Source organism: Budorcas taxicolor, chromosome 11, assembly GCF_023091745.1.
Source record: "Budorcas taxicolor isolate Tak-1 chromosome 11, Takin1.1, whole genome shotgun sequence".
NCBI lineage: Eukaryota > Metazoa > Chordata > Mammalia > Artiodactyla > Bovidae > Budorcas > Budorcas taxicolor.
In genome coordinates, this window is record NC_068920.1 from 138,261,557 (window position 1) to 138,279,305 (window position 17,749).

General features: G+C 40.3%; 1 protein-coding gene across 1 annotated transcript; it reads left to right on the forward strand.

Annotated features, from left to right (window-relative positions):
- The first annotated feature begins 662 nt into the window (after nucleotides 1-662).
- LAPTM4A (lysosomal protein transmembrane 4 alpha) lies at nucleotides 663-17,401 on the forward strand. The gene is made up of 7 exons (XM_052648592.1): nucleotides 663-921; nucleotides 10,064-10,184; nucleotides 13,351-13,427; nucleotides 13,528-13,650; nucleotides 14,482-14,577; nucleotides 15,411-15,509; nucleotides 16,785-17,401. The coding sequence occupies exons 1-7, from the start codon at nucleotides 811-813 to the stop codon at nucleotides 16,857-16,859; spliced, it is 702 nt and encodes a 233-aa protein (XP_052504552.1). The 5' UTR covers nucleotides 663-810; the 3' UTR covers nucleotides 16,860-17,401.
- Nucleotides 17,402-17,749: the final 348 nt, after the last annotated feature.

The following is a 17,749-nucleotide window of genomic DNA, read 5'->3' on the forward strand; positions in this document are numbered from 1 at the left end:
GTAAACACCCAGCAGCTAAACAGTTCCGCCTTATGTTTTCCTCAATTCTTTTCTTCTCTGCCTGGCTCCCAACAAAGAGGTGTCGGAGAGAGACAAAGGAGAAGGCTAACATTTGATCTCTCTAAAAAGTGCACTTTACGCAGCCAGGAGGGCCCAAGAGCAGGGGTTAGCCCCGCCCACTTCTCCACTGGCGCCGCTCCTGGCCAGCCCAATAATTGAGCTATGACGCAAAGGTCACGTGAGCAGTGGCGGTCCCGTGATGCGTTCGAGCAGTACGTGGCAGATTCACTCAGACAAGTCCTCCCTGCCCGGTTTCTGCCACCCACTCCCATCTAGACTTATTTTTTCCCATTAAATGCCTCTCACCTCCTCGCTTTCACTTTGGGGAGAGTGAACTACCAGACTCCCCCTCCAACTCGAACTACCCTAGGCCCAGTAACCAGCCCTCGCCATCTAGTAAGAGGAGGGGAATCTATTAGCGCCTAGGTGAGTTGCGGCTCTGATTGGGTGTGAGATCCTGTCAATCTCCAGGCTTTTCCAATCAAAACCCGCTTCCGCCTAGCTTCCAGTTCTTCCATTGGCCTGAGTGCAAGGAAGGCGGAGGAAAAGGGTAAATTGAGCTCTCGCGGGAACAGCGCTTTGTCCTCAGTGCGCAGGTGCAAAGGCTCTTGGCTTGGGGCCCCGGGCAGGGGGCGGTCTTGAAGACGCGTCGTTTGGTTTGGGCTCAGTGACGGCGCTCTCTGTCTTCAACCGCTGGGCTGAAGGCGTTTGTTAGGGGCCCGGCCAAGAAAGAGGCCTTCGAGGTTCCCGATGGTGTCCATGACTTTCAAGCGGAGCCGCAGCGACCGGTTCTACAGCACCCGGTGCTGCGGCTGTTGCCATGTCCGCACCGGGACGATCATCCTGGGGACCTGGTACATGGTAAGGGCGGGCGAGGACGGAGGGAAGGGGCCATGGTCGGGGGAGGATACGCTGGAGCGGGAAGCGGGAGGGACTCATATTCGAACGGGAGGATCCACTGGGAGGGGATAGGGCGGGAAGGCCTCGGAGACCTTCTTTTTAGTGGCCTCTTAACTTTGAAGCGGGGAGACTTGTGTCTGGGAATCGGAGTGGGGGTGGGAGGGACCGGGGAAATTGTTGGGGTTTTTTTTTTAGGCGAGAATGAGGAGAAAAGTGGAGTTGGGGAAGGCACAGGCGTTGCGGCCTGGGGTGGAGGGGGGCTGCGGGAGGAGAGAGCTCGACTTTGGTGTGGTCAGTTCTGGAAATGACCAGGCTGCGGGATCATTATGTGTGCTTTCGTGATCCGAAGGAACTGACCCCCGCTTCCCCCCCCGCCCCACCGTCCGTCAGTGCTTCCTGGGATTTATTTTTTTTTTACCCCCTCTAAGGAAAGAATTAGGAGCGCACCTTCCGAGATGCAGCCTAGTTTTAAACATTATTGTTTTACCTGAAGGGAAGGCAAGAGATCCAGTTTAATACAGTTGTCTCTTGTTTCTGGAGCTTATTTGTTACAGTGTGTTTGGGATGTAGGCAGACAGGTCTCTGTTGTGAGTCTGGAAATTCTCTTGGAGGTAATACCTTTGGCCAGGATTTTCTTACTATCTACCTTTTTCCTAACGCAGTAGGTTTTCTCCTGCCCGCTGGTGAGACGCTTTTCACCACAGACCCATGCAGGGTTTTGAGACCTTTGTCTAGAACCTGCTGTGTTTTGGTAACTTGCTAACGTTCCCGGCGGGGGCCAGGATTTGTGTAATTCTGTGTCGTAACCAGGTTGACAGTGTTACTGATTGGTGGTTCACTAATAATGCCTTTGTGATTCCTTAGCACCATCTCCACTACTATCCGTTTTCATTGAAGCTCATTTATGATTTGTAAATATATGATTCCGTTTAGGTAGTCTGGGGTTATGATGACTTCACAGAAGTTTTGAAAAACTACTCATATTGTCGGCTTGGTCATCTTTGCTAATGACTTTGTGATTTAAAAAATTTTTGTTTTTGTTTTGAGAGGTTGTGGTATTAGTGGTAATGCAGTTTCTGATAACTTTGTGAACTGCAAAAAAGGAAGAGCTTTATCATAGATTTTTTTTTTGTTTTTTTGTTTGCCTTTCTCTGTTCTCATTTCTTCCGAACCCAGAGTTTCCATCGAAATTATTACTGTTTGGTAAGCAGCAGATGAGAATCATCTTCAGTTAGGCAGATACAGTTTCATGCCCACGCACAGGGGACCTGAACTCCACCTTATTCCTTATTTACATGTTTTTTTTTTTTTTACCATCTTGCTTCATTAATGTACTTGAATTACTTCATTAAAAACAAAACTTGAATGGGTAGGCTTGTTTGTTTTTAAGCTTATTTTAATATTTCTTCTACTTTTATCTTCAGAAGCATTGCTATGATTATATCACCTTTCCCCACAAAGACCCTCACCCCTTTTGTATTTTAACTGATTTGTATACTGGACATGCATTATATTTCTAATTTTGTTCTTCATTTTTTTAAAGGACTGGGTCTTATGTTTCTTTTGTTTGTCCTTAGCTCTGCCTTCCCTAAATGAATAATTCAGATCTTTAGGGTCCTCAAGCCTCTTATTCAACCCTCATCCCTGGAAGTTGACCTTCCCTTTTACTTAATTGAAAGAGAGTCCAGCAACCTGGGACTCTTCCATGCAAACTTAATCTTCCTGTTTCTTCTCAGATCTTTCCCTCCATTCACAGAACAAAGGATTTCTAACTCCTTGAAAAGAAAGTAAGCACCATCTCAGTTTCAGCCATCTGAATGTAATTGGCTGTGTTTCTTTCCAAGGCAGGTATTTTTTTTGATGCTGTGGACTCAGTTCATAAAAAAGAAAGAAATAGCAAGCAAAAGTGGGAGTTACAAACCATGAAACTCAAAATGCAGAGAAGAAGGATTTTAGTAAGGGCATTTATTCTCTCAAAATAGGGAACAGGGAGTTTTACATCTGTTTCCCACTGGAAGGACTTGATGTGAAAACATTTTGCATGGAGCTCCGTTTTTCCATGCTTTAGTCTCATAAAAAGATGCCATAAACTATTCTTTCTTTGCATGAATTTTTCTAGTTCATGGAATATAATATGCTGCTTACATCAGTTCATCTGCTTTAAGAGATATGTTGCTCATCTACAGTGCAAATGGCTGTGGTGCACATACGAAACTACAGGGATGCGTGTGATTCATCTTTTGTCTTCCTATCAGCTGCTACACAGAGGCTCTCAAGTGTTTTCTTGTCTTGATCGTGGCATCTGCCCTTAAGATACTGATGGCATTGCAATGAAGTTTGGAGCAAAGATCTGAAAGTGCAGTGTCAAGGAACGAGAAGCTAATCAGTAATAACAGATTCAAATTAGGTTAAGGATTGGAAAAGGCCGTTGGTTTTGTTGATTATAGTATTGCTGGTGACGTTCAAAACTGTGGCTTCGGGATCCTGGCAACGTAAAGACATAATTTCTGCCTAGCTGGGGAGACAACATTTAAAAACCAAGACCACCAAGACACAAAGAGGACTTGTCCAAACAGAGCACTCTTTTTTTTTTTTTTCCCAGAAGCTTCTTTACTAAGAGAAATGATATGGGAGTGAGTGAAATCCAAGTACCTTTACTCTTCTTCCTGTATTCCAGGTGGGAGAATATTTATGATTCTCCTTGAGGTTGCCCTGTGCTGTTTAGAACCTGGGGGTGCAGTCCTCAAGCTCCTGCTGGTTGCAGATGCTGTGGCAATAACTTTCTATTGGATACAGTGTCACTGCTTTCTAGCATCTGCTGCTGCTGAGGTCATGTTAGGTGATTGCACGCTGTGTGCCAAAGGGTAAATTATATGGTAGTAAATAGTGCAGAAGACACTGAGAAGCCAGAGCCAGTTACTATATGTACCAGCCCTGAAGTGCTAGCCTTTGGCATTTAGATTTAAAGAAGCATGTCTGGCTTAATACCTAGTTTAAATAATAGGGAATTTGAGAATGAGTTCCAGATTAAAGTCTGACATTCATAAATTGTTTTTTCTATCATTTAGTGAAAAATTTGAAGCCAGATGATTTTTAAACATTTTCTTAGGTTGGAAAAGGCCATTGGTTTTGTTGATTACAGTATTGTTGGTGATGTTCAAAAGTGTGGCTTTGGGATCCTGGCAATCTAAGGAGATAGAAGTTCAGATGTTTATTGAATGGTTGAAAATGAGCTTTAAAGTCTACAGCAGCAGTGTCCTCCTTCATGGTTGATGGTGTACTACAAGAAGGCATTTAGAGCACTGGTTAAAACTGTAGGTCTTGGAAAGGTGTAATAATATATGGCTAATTTTTTATGAATGTCTTCACCATAAACAGTCTATAAGTGAGGTAGCTAGGGAAGAAGTGAAGACAGGCTCCTCAAGCTGTATTCCTTCCCAGTCCTCACTCCTGACTCCTTTAAATCAGTATGGGTTTTTTATATTTCAGAGTTAGTATGTTTCCCTAAACACTTTTTAAAAACTTCATCGACAGAAATCTCAAATATACAAAAATAGTGAAATAGTATAAAAGCCTTTCTGTTACTTACACAACTTCAACTACTAACAGCCATTTTGCCAATTCCAGTTAGTTTTGTAATAGTTCAGTTTTCTTGGCGAAGCTTCCTTGCTTCCCAGCCAGAAGAAGCTGGTTTCCTCACTGTTTATTTGGAAGAATTACTGCATACCTCTTGTGTGTACTTATTAAAAATACTAATTACACATTTGAATTTTTCTCCCTACAACATGATATCCTCTTTGAGGGAGAAAGATGCTATGCCTTTCTCTATAAAATGTGTGTGTAATAGTAACTTATTACAGCGTTTGAAGTATTCATTAGACTATTGTTAAATGAATTGTCTCCTCCAAAAATAGTAGGAATATCTCATTTGTAACTGCACAAAAGGGTAAACAACTGTATGTGTACATTTAACTACATATACATTTAACAGCGTTTTTAAAGACAGTCAGTTTTGGTCTATCTGATGACAGCTGTCTGCTGACTTGCCTGAGACCCTTATCAAGATGCCCTAAGACATTGTTCTAATTATAGTCTGAGCAGAAGTTGGGTTGTGGCAGAATATGCTATGGGAAAACTAAAGAATAAGGATTTAAAAAAAATAAACGAAAACCAGTCCTCAGGAATCTTCTAGGATGGGTGTGGCTGTGAAATGAGAAGCAAAGAGGAATTACTCTCCTGAGGCTGAGTGAGTGCTTCCAAGGATCTGATCCTGTTCCTTTGAAACAATTGAAATGTGACACGTCTGTTCTTTGTTATTGTTTGTTTACTTATATGAAGTGTGCAAAAGGCTTATAACGCAAACCATACTGTTTATCCCAGTAAATGCAGTGCCCCTTCTGCATGGATGTGTCCATTGCCCAGGCTGTTGACATATGTGCATATTTGCTGCATTCTGTACCTCCCGTGTGACTAGCTTTAGAAGTCAATCATTATTTTAATTACATTTTTGCTAATTTTCTTTCCTGAATGCAGTAAAAGGGAAAAATGAATCAGGAATAAATATGCTGGAGTTGTTTGTATGTAGTTGCTTTCTTCAGATTTTGTATTACAAGATCACAGAGTTAATCTTACGTATGTTTGAAAAGTGCTGCATGGAACTTAGAAATACCAATGGTAATCAAAAGTAAATAGAATGGAGTCTATGAGCATAGGATAGGTGCTCAGGGGTGAAGATAAGATCACAGGATGAGTTTTCCAGATGAGTGCTTTAAAATGTTACATTGAGGTGCTAATGAAATACAATTAATCAGTGAAGAGTTGAAAAATCATTTGAGCTTGTAATGAAATAGTGCTGAAATTTATCATTTCCTTGCTTCTTTTGATTAGACCTGTGATTTATTTTGTTTAATGTTCAGAGAATGACTCACAATGAAAAGAATCTTGAAGTGTCACTAATACTAGAAGATAATAGTGGGTGAGTCTGTGACTTACCCATGAAAGAGAAGAAAAGATTTTTATAAATCCTACATGTGATGCAAATGTTTAAGAAAGGAAAAATCAACTCCTGAATATTTTTTGATGTGTCATTTCCTTCATTTAGTAATTGAGTTTGCATTTTATTTTTCACATAAATATTTTTCTTTCCTGTACAGAGCTTTTAAACTATGACAGTATTGTGCTTAGTAAAGAAGGGTTTGCTGAATTGATTTTGAACTGATTTCCGTGCACAGAGTATACAGTGTCTTAGTAGAGATATCTGTTCAATAGTTAATTCATCTAATTGTATTAGCTCATAAACCACCTACCCTCTCCCAAAACCCCACTGCAGTAAAAATGGGCAGTTAAAATATCCGCCATCAACTGGGGAGTCACCTTGAAAATATGAATTGTCTCTTATAAGATCTTTCAAGTGTTGAAGGATGAAATACCTTGCTTTTGAGCAGTGCAAGGAAAAGGCATGTATTTAGAGAGTAACAAACATTTTGTAGCCTTAGATAATGGTTTATTTTGGAAAGATCTCAAAACAAGAGTTGCTTAGGAATGGTTATAAGTGATCCTGTAGTAGTAAGAAGGAAGATGTTTTTAAAAGAACCAGAGTGTGTCCTAGCTCTATCCTGTTAGCACCTCAGTGAGCTTAACACATGATATTTCACTTTGCTGAACCTTAGTTTAACCGTCAGCAAATGAGCATAAGTCATACTTTCTTCACAAGGTTGTTGTGAAGAGTAAAGTCAAATAATATATGTAAATTTACTTGATTTATAGTGTATCTTTAGAAATCGCAGTTGATTCCGAATTAGGTATTGTAACGTTTATCTTATTTTAAAAACTTGGGCTGCTTGTCTTCGAAAATGTGAAATGCCTTTAGGTGATAAACTTATTTATCATTCAGGGTGGACAGGAGAGAGCTCCATGATAGAGATTGTTTAAAACACTATTGATAAAGAAGCTCAGATGTCCCTTGAAAGTATCCCATGTTCACAAAGGGAAGGAAGGCAGATGCTGTGGACTTTAGATAGGGAAGCCTACTCCAGTTTTTAAATCATTAGCAGGGTTGTTTTGAGCACTTAAAGGAAGTGGTGCCTCTTGGGATAATTGTGGCATTCACTAACAACTAGAGGCATAAAGAATTTCCTTTTAGAATTGGAGTTACACCCTGGTAGACTAGGAAAATTTACCAGGTACCGGTGATGGGATTTCAGCAAGATGTTTGACAAAGTCTCTAGATGTTACTTTGGACCAGATAAAGACTTTATTGAAAACCCGGATAATCACCATGGTGTGATCACTAATCTAGAGCCAGACATCTTGGAGTGTGAAGTCAAGTGGGCCTTAGAAAGCATCACTACGAACAAAGCTAGTGGAGGTGATGGAATTCCAGTAGAGCTATTTCAAATCCTGAAAGATGATGCTGTGAAAGTGCTGCACTCCATATGCCAGCAAATTTGGAAAACTCAGCAGTGGCCACAAGACTGGAAAAGGTCAGTTTTCATTCCAGTCCCAAAGAAAGGCAATGCCAAAGAATGCTCAAACGACTGCACAGTTGCACTCATCTCACACGCTAGTGAAGTAATGCTCAAAATTCTCCAAGCCAGGCTTCAGGAGTACATGAACCGTGAACTTCCTGATGTTCAAGCTGGCTTTAGAAAAGGCAGAGGAACCAGAGATCAAATTGCCAACATCCTCTGGATCATGGAAAAAGCAAGAGAGTTCCAGAAAAACATCTATTTCTGCTTTATTGACTATGCCAAAGCCTTTGACTGTGTGGATCACAATAAACTGTGGAAAATTCTGGAAGAGATGGGAATACCAGACCACCTAACCTGCCTCTTGAGAAATCTGTATGCAGACCAGGAAGCGACAGTTAGAACTGGACATGGAACAACAGACTGGTTCCCAATAGGAAAAGGAGTACGTCAAGGCTGTATATTGTCACCCTGCTTATTTAACTTATATGCAGAGTACATCATGAGAAACGCTGGACTGGAAGAAGCACAAGCTGAAATCAAGATTGCCGGGAGAAATGTCAATAACCTCAGATACGCAGGTGACACCACCCTTATGGCAGAAAGTGAAGAGGAGCTAAAAAGCCTCTTGATGAAAGTGAGAGGAGAGTGAAAAAGTTGGCTTAAAGCTCAGCATTCAGAAAACGAAGATCATGGCATCTGGTCCCATCACTTCATGAGAAATAGATGGGGAAACAGTGGAAACAGTGTCAGACTTTATTTTTTTGGGCTCCAAAATCACTGCAGATGGTGACTGCAGCCATGAAATTAAAAGACGCTTGCTCCTTGGAAGAAAAGTTACGACCAACCTAGATGGTACATTCAAAAGCAGAGACATTACTTTGCTGACTAAGGTCCGTCTAGTCAAGGCTATGGTTTTTCCTGTGGTCATGGTATGGATGTGAGAGTTGGACTGTGAAGAAGGCTGAGCGCCGAAGAATTGATGCGTTTGAGCTGTGGTGTTGGAGAAGACTCTTGAGAGTCCCTTGGACTGCAAGGAGATCCAACCAGTCCATTCTGAAGGAGATCAGTCCTGGGATTTCTTTGGAAGGAATGATGCTAAAGCTGAAGCTCCAGTACTTTGGCCACCTCATGCGAAGAGTTGACTCATTGGAAAAGACTCTGATGCTGGGAGGGGTTGGGGGCAGGAGGAGAAGGGGATGGCAGAGGATGAGATGGCTGGATGGCATTACGGACTCAATGGACGTGAGTTTGAGTGAACTCCAGGAGTTGGTGATGGACAGGGAGGCCTGGCGTGCTGTGATTCATGGGGTCGCAAATAGTCGGACACGACTGAGCGACTGAACTGAACTGAACTGAACTGAGCAAAGTTGGCTTAAAACTCAACATTCAGTAAAATAAGACCGTGGCATCCAGTCCCATCTCTTCATGGGAAATAGATGGGGAACATTGGAAACAGTGAGAGGCTTTATTTTGGGGGGCTCCAAAATCACTGCAGATGGTGACTGCAGTCATGAAACTAAAAGATGCTTGCTCCTTGGAAGAAAAGCTATGACCAACCTAGTAAACAGCATATTCAAAAGCAGGGACATTACTTTGCTGACAAAGGTCCATCTAGTCAAAGCTATGGTTTTTCCAGTAGTCATGTATGGATGTAAGAGTTGGAGTGTAAAGAAAGCTGAGCGCCAAAGAATTGATGTTTTTGAACTGTGGTGTTGGAGAAGACTCTTGAGAGTCCCTTGGACTGCAGGGAGATCCAACCAGTCCATTATGGAGGAGATCAGCCCTGGGTATTCATTGGAAGGACTGATGCTGAAGCTGAAACTCCCAGTACTTTGGCCACCTGATTTGAAGAACTGACTCACTGGCAAAGACCTGATTCTGGGAAAGATTGAAGGCAGGAGGGGAAGGGGAGGACAGACGAGATGGTTGGATGGCATCACTGACTCGATAGATGTGACTTTGAGCAAGCTTAGGGATTTTGTGATGGACAGGGAGGCCTGGCGTGCTGCAGTCCATGGGGTCGCAAAGAGTTGGACATGATTGAGCGACTAAACTGAACTGAGGTGTTAGAGGAGCACTTATTCAGAAGGGATAACAAAATATCTCAAAGCATAAAATTAAGACTAGCAGGCGGAAGTTAAGTGATGTAGTCAAAGTCTTTTTAAACATTTGAGTGTAGCTCAAGAGGAAATAATTCCTTACTACTGTACAGGAGATACTGTGGAGAGGCCTTAGACTTACCTGATGGATCATTACATAGCTAGACATGGAAATTATATTTATCTGATAGATCAGCTGCTTCAAATCCAGAAATTCTGAGATAGGAGTATGAATAAATACGTGACTCAAATGAGCAATTTGTGATCTCTCATTTTTCATTGTTGTGCCTTTTTATTCTGTTTTATTAATATAGCATCCGTCCAGCATCTTTTCTATGAAATGATTAAGTTTATACTTTATGAAATATTTAACATATTCTTAAAGTCATATTGTGTATTTTATCTCACAGGTAGTCCCATTTTGTGTCTTTATTACCTCAGGGAAGATGATAGTTAAATAGAAGATGTCTAAAGATTGTGTTGGGGACTGCTTCCTGATTAATAATATAGTTGATAAAATGTTGTCTTTCATAGGTGGTCAACCTGTTGATGGCAATTCTGCTGACTGTGGAGGTAACACACCCAAACTCAATGCCAGCTGTCAACATTCAGTATGAAGTCATTGGCAATTACTATTCGTCTGAGAGAATGGCTGGTATGTTTTTAGTTGAAACTTTCGCCTGCTAATCACACACACACACACGTTAGGTAGAGGATTGATTGTTGTTATACTTGCTGAGGCACAAATGTGTTTGTAGGCTTTTCAAAAACACTCAGAATTAAAGTTGAGCATTTGTAGCCAGGAGATCAAGTGGACTACTAGGAGATTTCTGAGAAATGTGCATTGTCTGCATTGAAATACTGTGGAAAGAGGAGGAGAGAAGAGATTAGAAGACTGAGTCTTTGAGGGTCAGCTGGTAAGTGTAGTAGAGGAGTTTTGCTCATGGAACAGAATCCTACAGTAAAATATAGAATACGAATTATTTGAATATTTGGTGGTATGTTTTGCTCAGGGTCTCAATTCTTAATATATTTTTATTGTTTAGATGAAGAGTTGACATTGGACTTTAGAGTATTCCTAGAACATTCATGGAAATTACTTTTTTAAAATTATTTACTCCCAATAGTATTTTTATTATTTATCTTTCTCTAAAGTGCAAGTTTAATTTTATGTTAAAAATCATGTTAAAAATTTAATATTTGAATAGAAAATTATGCTGCAGACTTTTTAGTGTGAACAGTTTCTTCAGAAAAATGTTCTCAGTTCACATGTGTTTTATATTTAAATATTACAGGATCTTAATTTTATTTTTAGATTAGCTTTTGTCAAAAACTGCACATTTTCACATTATGATCTTCTCTGGTCTGTTAATGAAGTGGCTTTTTTTTTAATGGTTATTAATTCAAATGATTATTGTCCTCAGGCCTAACCTATTTCTTACAGCAGGTAGAGTTTTGTGGCCATCCATAATACATTATAGTATGATGACACTAACAGTTGTTCATATTGTGTTCTTTAAAGTGTTTTTGTTTTGTTTTTACATGAGTATCCTAGTTTTACTTTCAAACATATATAATCTTTTAATTTTGTTGTCAAATTGATAACAGAAATACCAAGAATATACGGAAACATTCCTTCTGGCATTTGATTTTTTTTTTCTGAATAAATCTGTTTTTAATTAAAAACCAGAATAGAACAATAAACGTTAGCTTCTGATAATGATATTTTTTTGGCATTTATAAACTTTAACTCCAGGCTGTAAAATTTTACTGAATCTGCTAATGTCAGCATATTCCTTTGTCATGTATATTGCTCTTAAAATTGAGTTGTAGAAAAGATTTATGGTTACTGAGATTCTTGTAGGTCTGTGCAACTGGCTCTTTAGTCACAAGTTTATTGTGTGTTGGCTGACTGTTGTCGCTGCTGCAGAGAAAATCACATTATTCATTATATTTTTGTTGATCATATTCTACTGAAGCCCTCAGTTCAGTTCAGTCACTCAGTCATGTCCGACTCTTTGCGACCCCATGGACTGCAGCACGCCAGGCTTCCTTGTCCATCACCAACTCCCGGAGCTTACTCAAAACTCATGTCCATCAAGTTGGTGATGCCATCCAACCATCTCATCCTCTGTTGTCCCCTTCTCCCGCCTTCAGTCTTTCCCAACATCAGGGTCTTTCAGATGAGTCAGTTCTTCATATCTAGTGGCCAAAGTATTGGAGTTTCAGCTTTAGCATCAGTCCTTCCAGTGAATGTAAGCAAATATAAAAATACATTGTACTCGGTAATCCAGTAGTTGGTATTTCTTGGAAGGTAAAATTTGACCTTCCACAGACCTGCTGTTGCAAAGGTAAGTTAATTTCTGATCACTGGCCTGATAACTAATTTATTTAAAAATGAAGTTTGTGATTAATTATTTTTAACCAGCCAAACAGGCTGTAACACTCAGTTTATACTAAGTAACTTCCACAGCATATGCAAGCTGTTTTTCAAATAGGAATTTATCATTATTTATACTTAGCTGGGAGATGGGTAAATACTTGGGACCTCCCAGAGGAGGTTCTGAATATGGTGCAAATCTGAGGTTCTTCTCTGGGCATTGAGCCCCTCATGTTTTGCTTGCTTTATTGATTCACACCTCCTGGAGTATCCCTTGTTCCAGGCATTAAATGTGTTTTGCACCCACCACCCCATCTCTCCTCTGTTTTGCTATTTGTTGCTCCAGTGGAAGACCTTGAGCTTCACATAAATTATTTCAGTATTTCACGAAGTCTAAATCAACTTGTAGTCTTCCAGTAATGGGTTTTTAAAAGCTAGTTGTTTGAATTACACATTTTGCTTTCAAGTTTTTTTATATCTGGATTCTTCCCTTTGAGAGCCATTGTGTGGTGCAGCAGGGAAGTTCTTTAAGTCTTTAACGTTTAGTTGTCCTGTATCCTCTAGGAAAATTTAGAGAGAGCTCTTCTTAGTTCAGTGCCAGCTACTGATACTGTTTGTACTGCCAAGTGACACAGTGATACATAACACTTATCCAGTGTGTGAACACTGAGCAGGTAGTCTAATTATTCATCATTATTAGTGCCTTTCAGGTTCTTGATATTTAGCCAGAGCCGGAGAATCAGCTTTAGACACTTACAGTGCTAAGAAGCTTGCATCAGGTCAAGTGTGGGTACTTTTTGGTTTGTTTTGTTTGAGATCACATGAGCACTTTGTGAAAAAGTTTAGTGGACATGCATTAATGTAGAGAAAGGCAGCAACCCGAGGGCGGATTGAGGAACAGAGGAGAAAATAGACCTGGATGTAGCAGAGAAGGCACGGTGAAGGGATTCGGCGCAGGGAGTTTGGGTGTTGAGATGGGAAAGGGACATTGAGGGAGAACTTTGACTTTGAGGTGATTTATTTTATCTTAAGCAAGGAGGGGGTTGTCTGTACAACTCCGTGTTTAAACAAATACCAGCCTTTTGCTCCAGTTGAACCCTGCTTATCTCACAAGACTCAACTTGTGTTATTTCATTTATATTTTTTCCCTGATGCTAAAGGCAAAACGAATTGTTTTTAGCTTCTGTTGTAGCACTTGCCGCATTGCATTGTAATTATGTTTGCCCATATTCAAAACTTAGACCCTGGGCAGAGATCTGTCTCTGGCAGAGTACCAGCTTCACGTGCTGTCCAAAATGAGTGACCCTGAGTCGTAGCAGTTTAACAAATAAGAAAGAGCAAAGGCATGAATTTCTTAAGCTTCATTTCTTAATGACATTTTGTCAAAACTGCTTTTTGTTATATAAGTAGCTTAATTAGATTTTTGCTTCTGTTTTCATAGATAATGCCTGTGTTCTTTTTGCCGTCTCTGTTCTTATGTTTATAATCAGTTCAATGCTGGTATACGGAGCAATTTCTGTAAGTATTCTATACTTTTCTTCTGGAGTTTTGACTTTACTGCACGGCACTTAATCATTCCGTATATGTGATGTGATGTTGTGGTTATTTTTCCCTTCAGTATCAAGTGGGTTGGCTGATTCCGTTCTTCTGTTACCGGCTTTTTGACTTTGTTCTCAGCTGCCTGGTTGCTATCAGTTCTCTGACTTATTTGCCAAGAATCAAGGAATATCTGGATCAGTTAGTAAGTGTGTATGCTAATAAAACTTAAAAAAAATTTTTCATTTGTTGAAAATCAAAGTCAGCTTTTGGGTACTATTTCTATTTAATCTACTGTGTTTTATTTTTTTTTTAAGTGTTTTAAAGTAATTGGCATTACTACTGTTACTGACCATATTGAAACCAAAAAGATGAAAATAGAGTATCTTCTTACACCATGTGGATAATTAAATATTAAAAGTCCCTAAAGATGGATATCATAGAACTTCAGGAGTAGTTCAACTTTTGAGTGTATGAACAGTAAATAAATAATTGAACTGTGTTTGGCAGTCATTGGAGTTGTACTCATTGGTACTGTCAAAGACAGTACCTTCTGTCTTTGCAGGCATCTGTAGCAAATATGTGAGTGCTTCCTATATTCTTCACTCTATTCTAGGCAAACTGTTGATGTATGGTGTATAAACATAACATCCTTCTCTTCAAGGAGCAAACCATGTATTTGGGGAATCAAGACATGAAGATCTTATTTGTAATAATAAACTAGGGCTGTCTCATGACAGCAGGAAGTGAGCAAAGGTTAATGCTATGGGATGGAGGGGTAGGGAACACTGTGGCCTGAAATAAGGTCTGGTGGATGGAGGTGTAGGATCCAGATAAATGAAAATTAATTTCAAAAATGCATCTTTTGGGTATTTTATTCAAACCTGCTTTAGAGAGTCCATCTTGCATACTGCAAACTTACTGTTTGTTCATTCAAAAAAACATTTATTGATTGCTTCCTATGTGCAAGGCACTCTGCTTGAGGGCTCTAAAACTCCCTTCTGCTCTGCCTATTTGTCCCTGCCTTTTTTTATAGCCTGATTTTCCCTATAAAGATGACCTCTTGGCATTGGACTCCAGCTGCCTCCTGTTCATTGTTCTTGTGTTCTTTGCCTTGTTCATCATTTTTAAGGTGAGTTGCTGACTTAAGTATTTGGTGGGGAAGGGGGGCCATTTGGGCTGTGGGAGTGTCCTTCCAGACCTTCTTGTTGCCATGTCTCCTCACAGCTCTCCTTATTCTAATGTGATAGAGCTCCCAGGGAATGTCTCCTGTTCTTTTCAGGCAGTGGTTGGAGATAACCAGGATTCTTCTTGTCTAGGAACATCATGTTTTTGGACATGGTTCATGGTTGGGATTGAAAATCTCTTAAAATTCCCAAAGTTCAGAAATCGAATTCCTTCTGCAGCATAGTGGTTGTCACACGTGACTTGGAATCCCAGACTTGGGTTTCTCTGTAAAAGCTTGTGACATTTAAGTGAGGGCACATAGGGAAAGCTCCTGGCCTGTACTTGGTCCAAGTGAATGCCGGTTCCCTTCTCTGTGGAGAAAATGTGGGGAGAGCGTTATAAGACTCCTTAATTTTACAGCAGGTAAATTAAAATTAAAATTAAATTTATAAATTAAAAAATAAATAAAGTTAGTTGCTCAGTTGTATCTGACTCTGTTCAACCCTATGGACTATAGCCCACCAGGCTCCTCTGTCCATGGAGTTTTTCAGACAAGAATACTGGAGTGGGTTGCCATTTCCTTCTCCAGGGGATCGTCCCAACCCAGGGACTGAGCCTGCATCTCTTATGTTTTCTGCACTGGCGGGCGAGTTTTATACCAGTAGAGCCACCTGGGAAGCCCTGAAAGAAGGAAAAGGCAACCGCTGCCAGTGGCTTCATGGTGCAGCCACATTAAAACTATAATTTTAAATACAGTTGAGTTTCGAGTATATGTAAGTTTTGTTTGTATTCCTTTAGGCTTATCTGATTAATTGTGTTTGGAACTGCTATAAATACATCAACAACAGAAACATGCCAGAGATTGCTGTGTACCCAGCCTTTGAGGCACCTCCACAGGTGAATGATCTTTTATGATATTAAAGCTTCACTAGCCATTATTGAGAATTCCCAAAAGAACCTGAACCTTGACTTTCTCTTCAATGCCGTAACTATGGTTTAGGGCACGAGTAGCTTAAATCTACAAGTTTCAGCATTTCCCAGTTGGAATCCTGGGTATGTGGGCTGGAGACACTCTGTACTGCTCATCTCATTCCATCTGGCCAATGGTTTTGACTCATGATCAGTCTCCAGGTGTTGCATATTGAGGGGGAGACCAGTCAGCGAACAGCCGTATGAGCGATGCCAGGCTCTTGGCTTCTGGAACTTCTGAGGGTACGATACCATCAGCTGAAGCTTGTGGTGTTTTCCAAAAACATTCATAGGATCCAAAGGGGAAGCTGACTTTCCTGTAGGGAGAAGAATGCAGTAGGTTCCATGAGTCTGTTGGGAGGCCTCCTTCTCAGACCCTCTAGTTGCTGCTGTACTGTCTTCCAGGCTTCCAGCATGTAGAGTATATATGGCCCACGTAGCATCAGCCTGTCACGTTGGAGTCACTTAGCTTAAAAATGCCACTCTTTACCTAGGTATGCCCTTCACCTTAGAGCAGGCAATAGAAGTGCTTAATGCTTTGACTACAGATTCTGATAAAATACAACCTCATACTGGAGGGTTCCTGTAGCAGGGTTCAGCGGGCCCTTCGCTGAGATCCTCCATTCCTGAGGTGACTTGGCCTGGCTGCTTTATCAGTCACAGTGGAGCAAGGGGAGGGCAGTACATACTGCCTGTCAGGGTATCCTGGTGGCCTCAGGGTCTGTTCAGAAGCAGAATTGTCTCTGCCTTCCCTTCTTACCTTCCTCTTCTGTTACCCTCTCTAGTGATCTTGGATCAGACATATCATATCCCCTGCATGTAAAGCTCCAGTTTATTAGTTATCTCTACTCCCAAGAACTATAGTTGACCCTTGGACACCATGGCTTTTAACTAGAGAGTCCACTAACATGTAGATGTTTCTCAGTAGTAAATACTACAATACTACCCAGTCTGCATTTAGTCCATAGATGTGGAACCACAGATACAGAGGGCTGACTGTGCAATGTTGGCACGCCTAACGTTCTCATTACTCAAGGGTCAGGTATCCTGACGAGTCAGGTGTACTTAGCTAACAGTTTCTTTAGCTCTCCTCTGTGGGTTGGTATACCCCTATTTAAGGTGTTAAATCTGAAAACTGAATTATTAAGATAGAAATTTAAAGGAGAATTAAGTCCAATATAATTTTTTCTTGTCTCTCTTCAGTATGTTTTGCCAACCTATGAAATGGCAGTGAAGATGCCTGAGAAAGAACCACCACCTCCTTACATACCTGCCTGAAGAAATTCTGCCTTTTTTCAATAAACCCTATACCAGCTTTTTGTCTTGTTCATTTTACAGAATGCTGCAACACAGGGCTCGATACAAAGTACATTTTCCTTTGTTTAAGCATTTATTTTCAAACACTAACAAGCTTTTTGGATACCTATTAAAAGTCAGATTTTGTTGTTGTTGTTAAGTATGTTACATTTTAGTAGTTTTTGAAGACAATCTAGGTTAAGCAAGAGCAAAGTGCCATTGTTTGCCTTTGATTGGGGGTGGGTGGGAAAGGGGCATTCTCTACACATATTCTTTTTTAACTTTGCACTTTCTTTATATAATAGTTTGCATTTTGGTTATTTGCTGCCCTGGATACATTCAGGAAGAATGAATTAAATATTCAGGGTGAATGAGTCCAGTTTAAGATCTGAAGTTTTCAGCTATAAAAATACAAAAAATATATAACATTTTAACTTGACTGTGGAAGATGATGGTTGCATGTTTCTAATTTGTATGTGTTTCCATCTTTGAGATACGATGCTTTAATAAATCTCTTAAATATTTATTGTTGTTTTTAATCTGTTACCCTTTTTTTGTTAAAACCCAACATTTTCCATTATAAGCAACTCAGACTGCCACAGATTTTTGGCACTTTGAGAACAGCCATAGCCAAGCTTGGTGGACCCAGCCTGGCATTGTTTTTCTCCTTGGAATGGGAATGGTGGACCATTATGGCCTGTGATCACTACTTCATTCAAGGCACATTTGTCTTTTTGGGAAAGGACCGGCCTTAGATTTTATGTAGAGAACAGTCATAATATTAATCCTAATTATTGCCCCCAGGAAGGGAAAAACTATTAAGGGGTCATTTTCCAGTAGAGGGAAATCTGTTGTTACCTAATGTTAAATGT

Bases quoted from the DNA above. Each gene is read 5' to 3' on its own strand.
- LAPTM4A (XM_052648592.1), top strand. From the start codon at position 811: ATGGTGTCCATGACTTTCAAGCGGAGCCGCAGCGACCGGTTCTACAGC. The intron at 10,185-13,350 runs GTATGTTTTTAG...CTGTTTTCATAG, and splicing joins TTCGTCTGAGAGAATGGCTG to ATAATGCCTGTGTTCTTTTT. The intron at 14,578-15,410 runs GTGAGTTGCTGA...GTATTCCTTTAG, and splicing joins CCTTGTTCATCATTTTTAAG to GCTTATCTGATTAATTGTGT.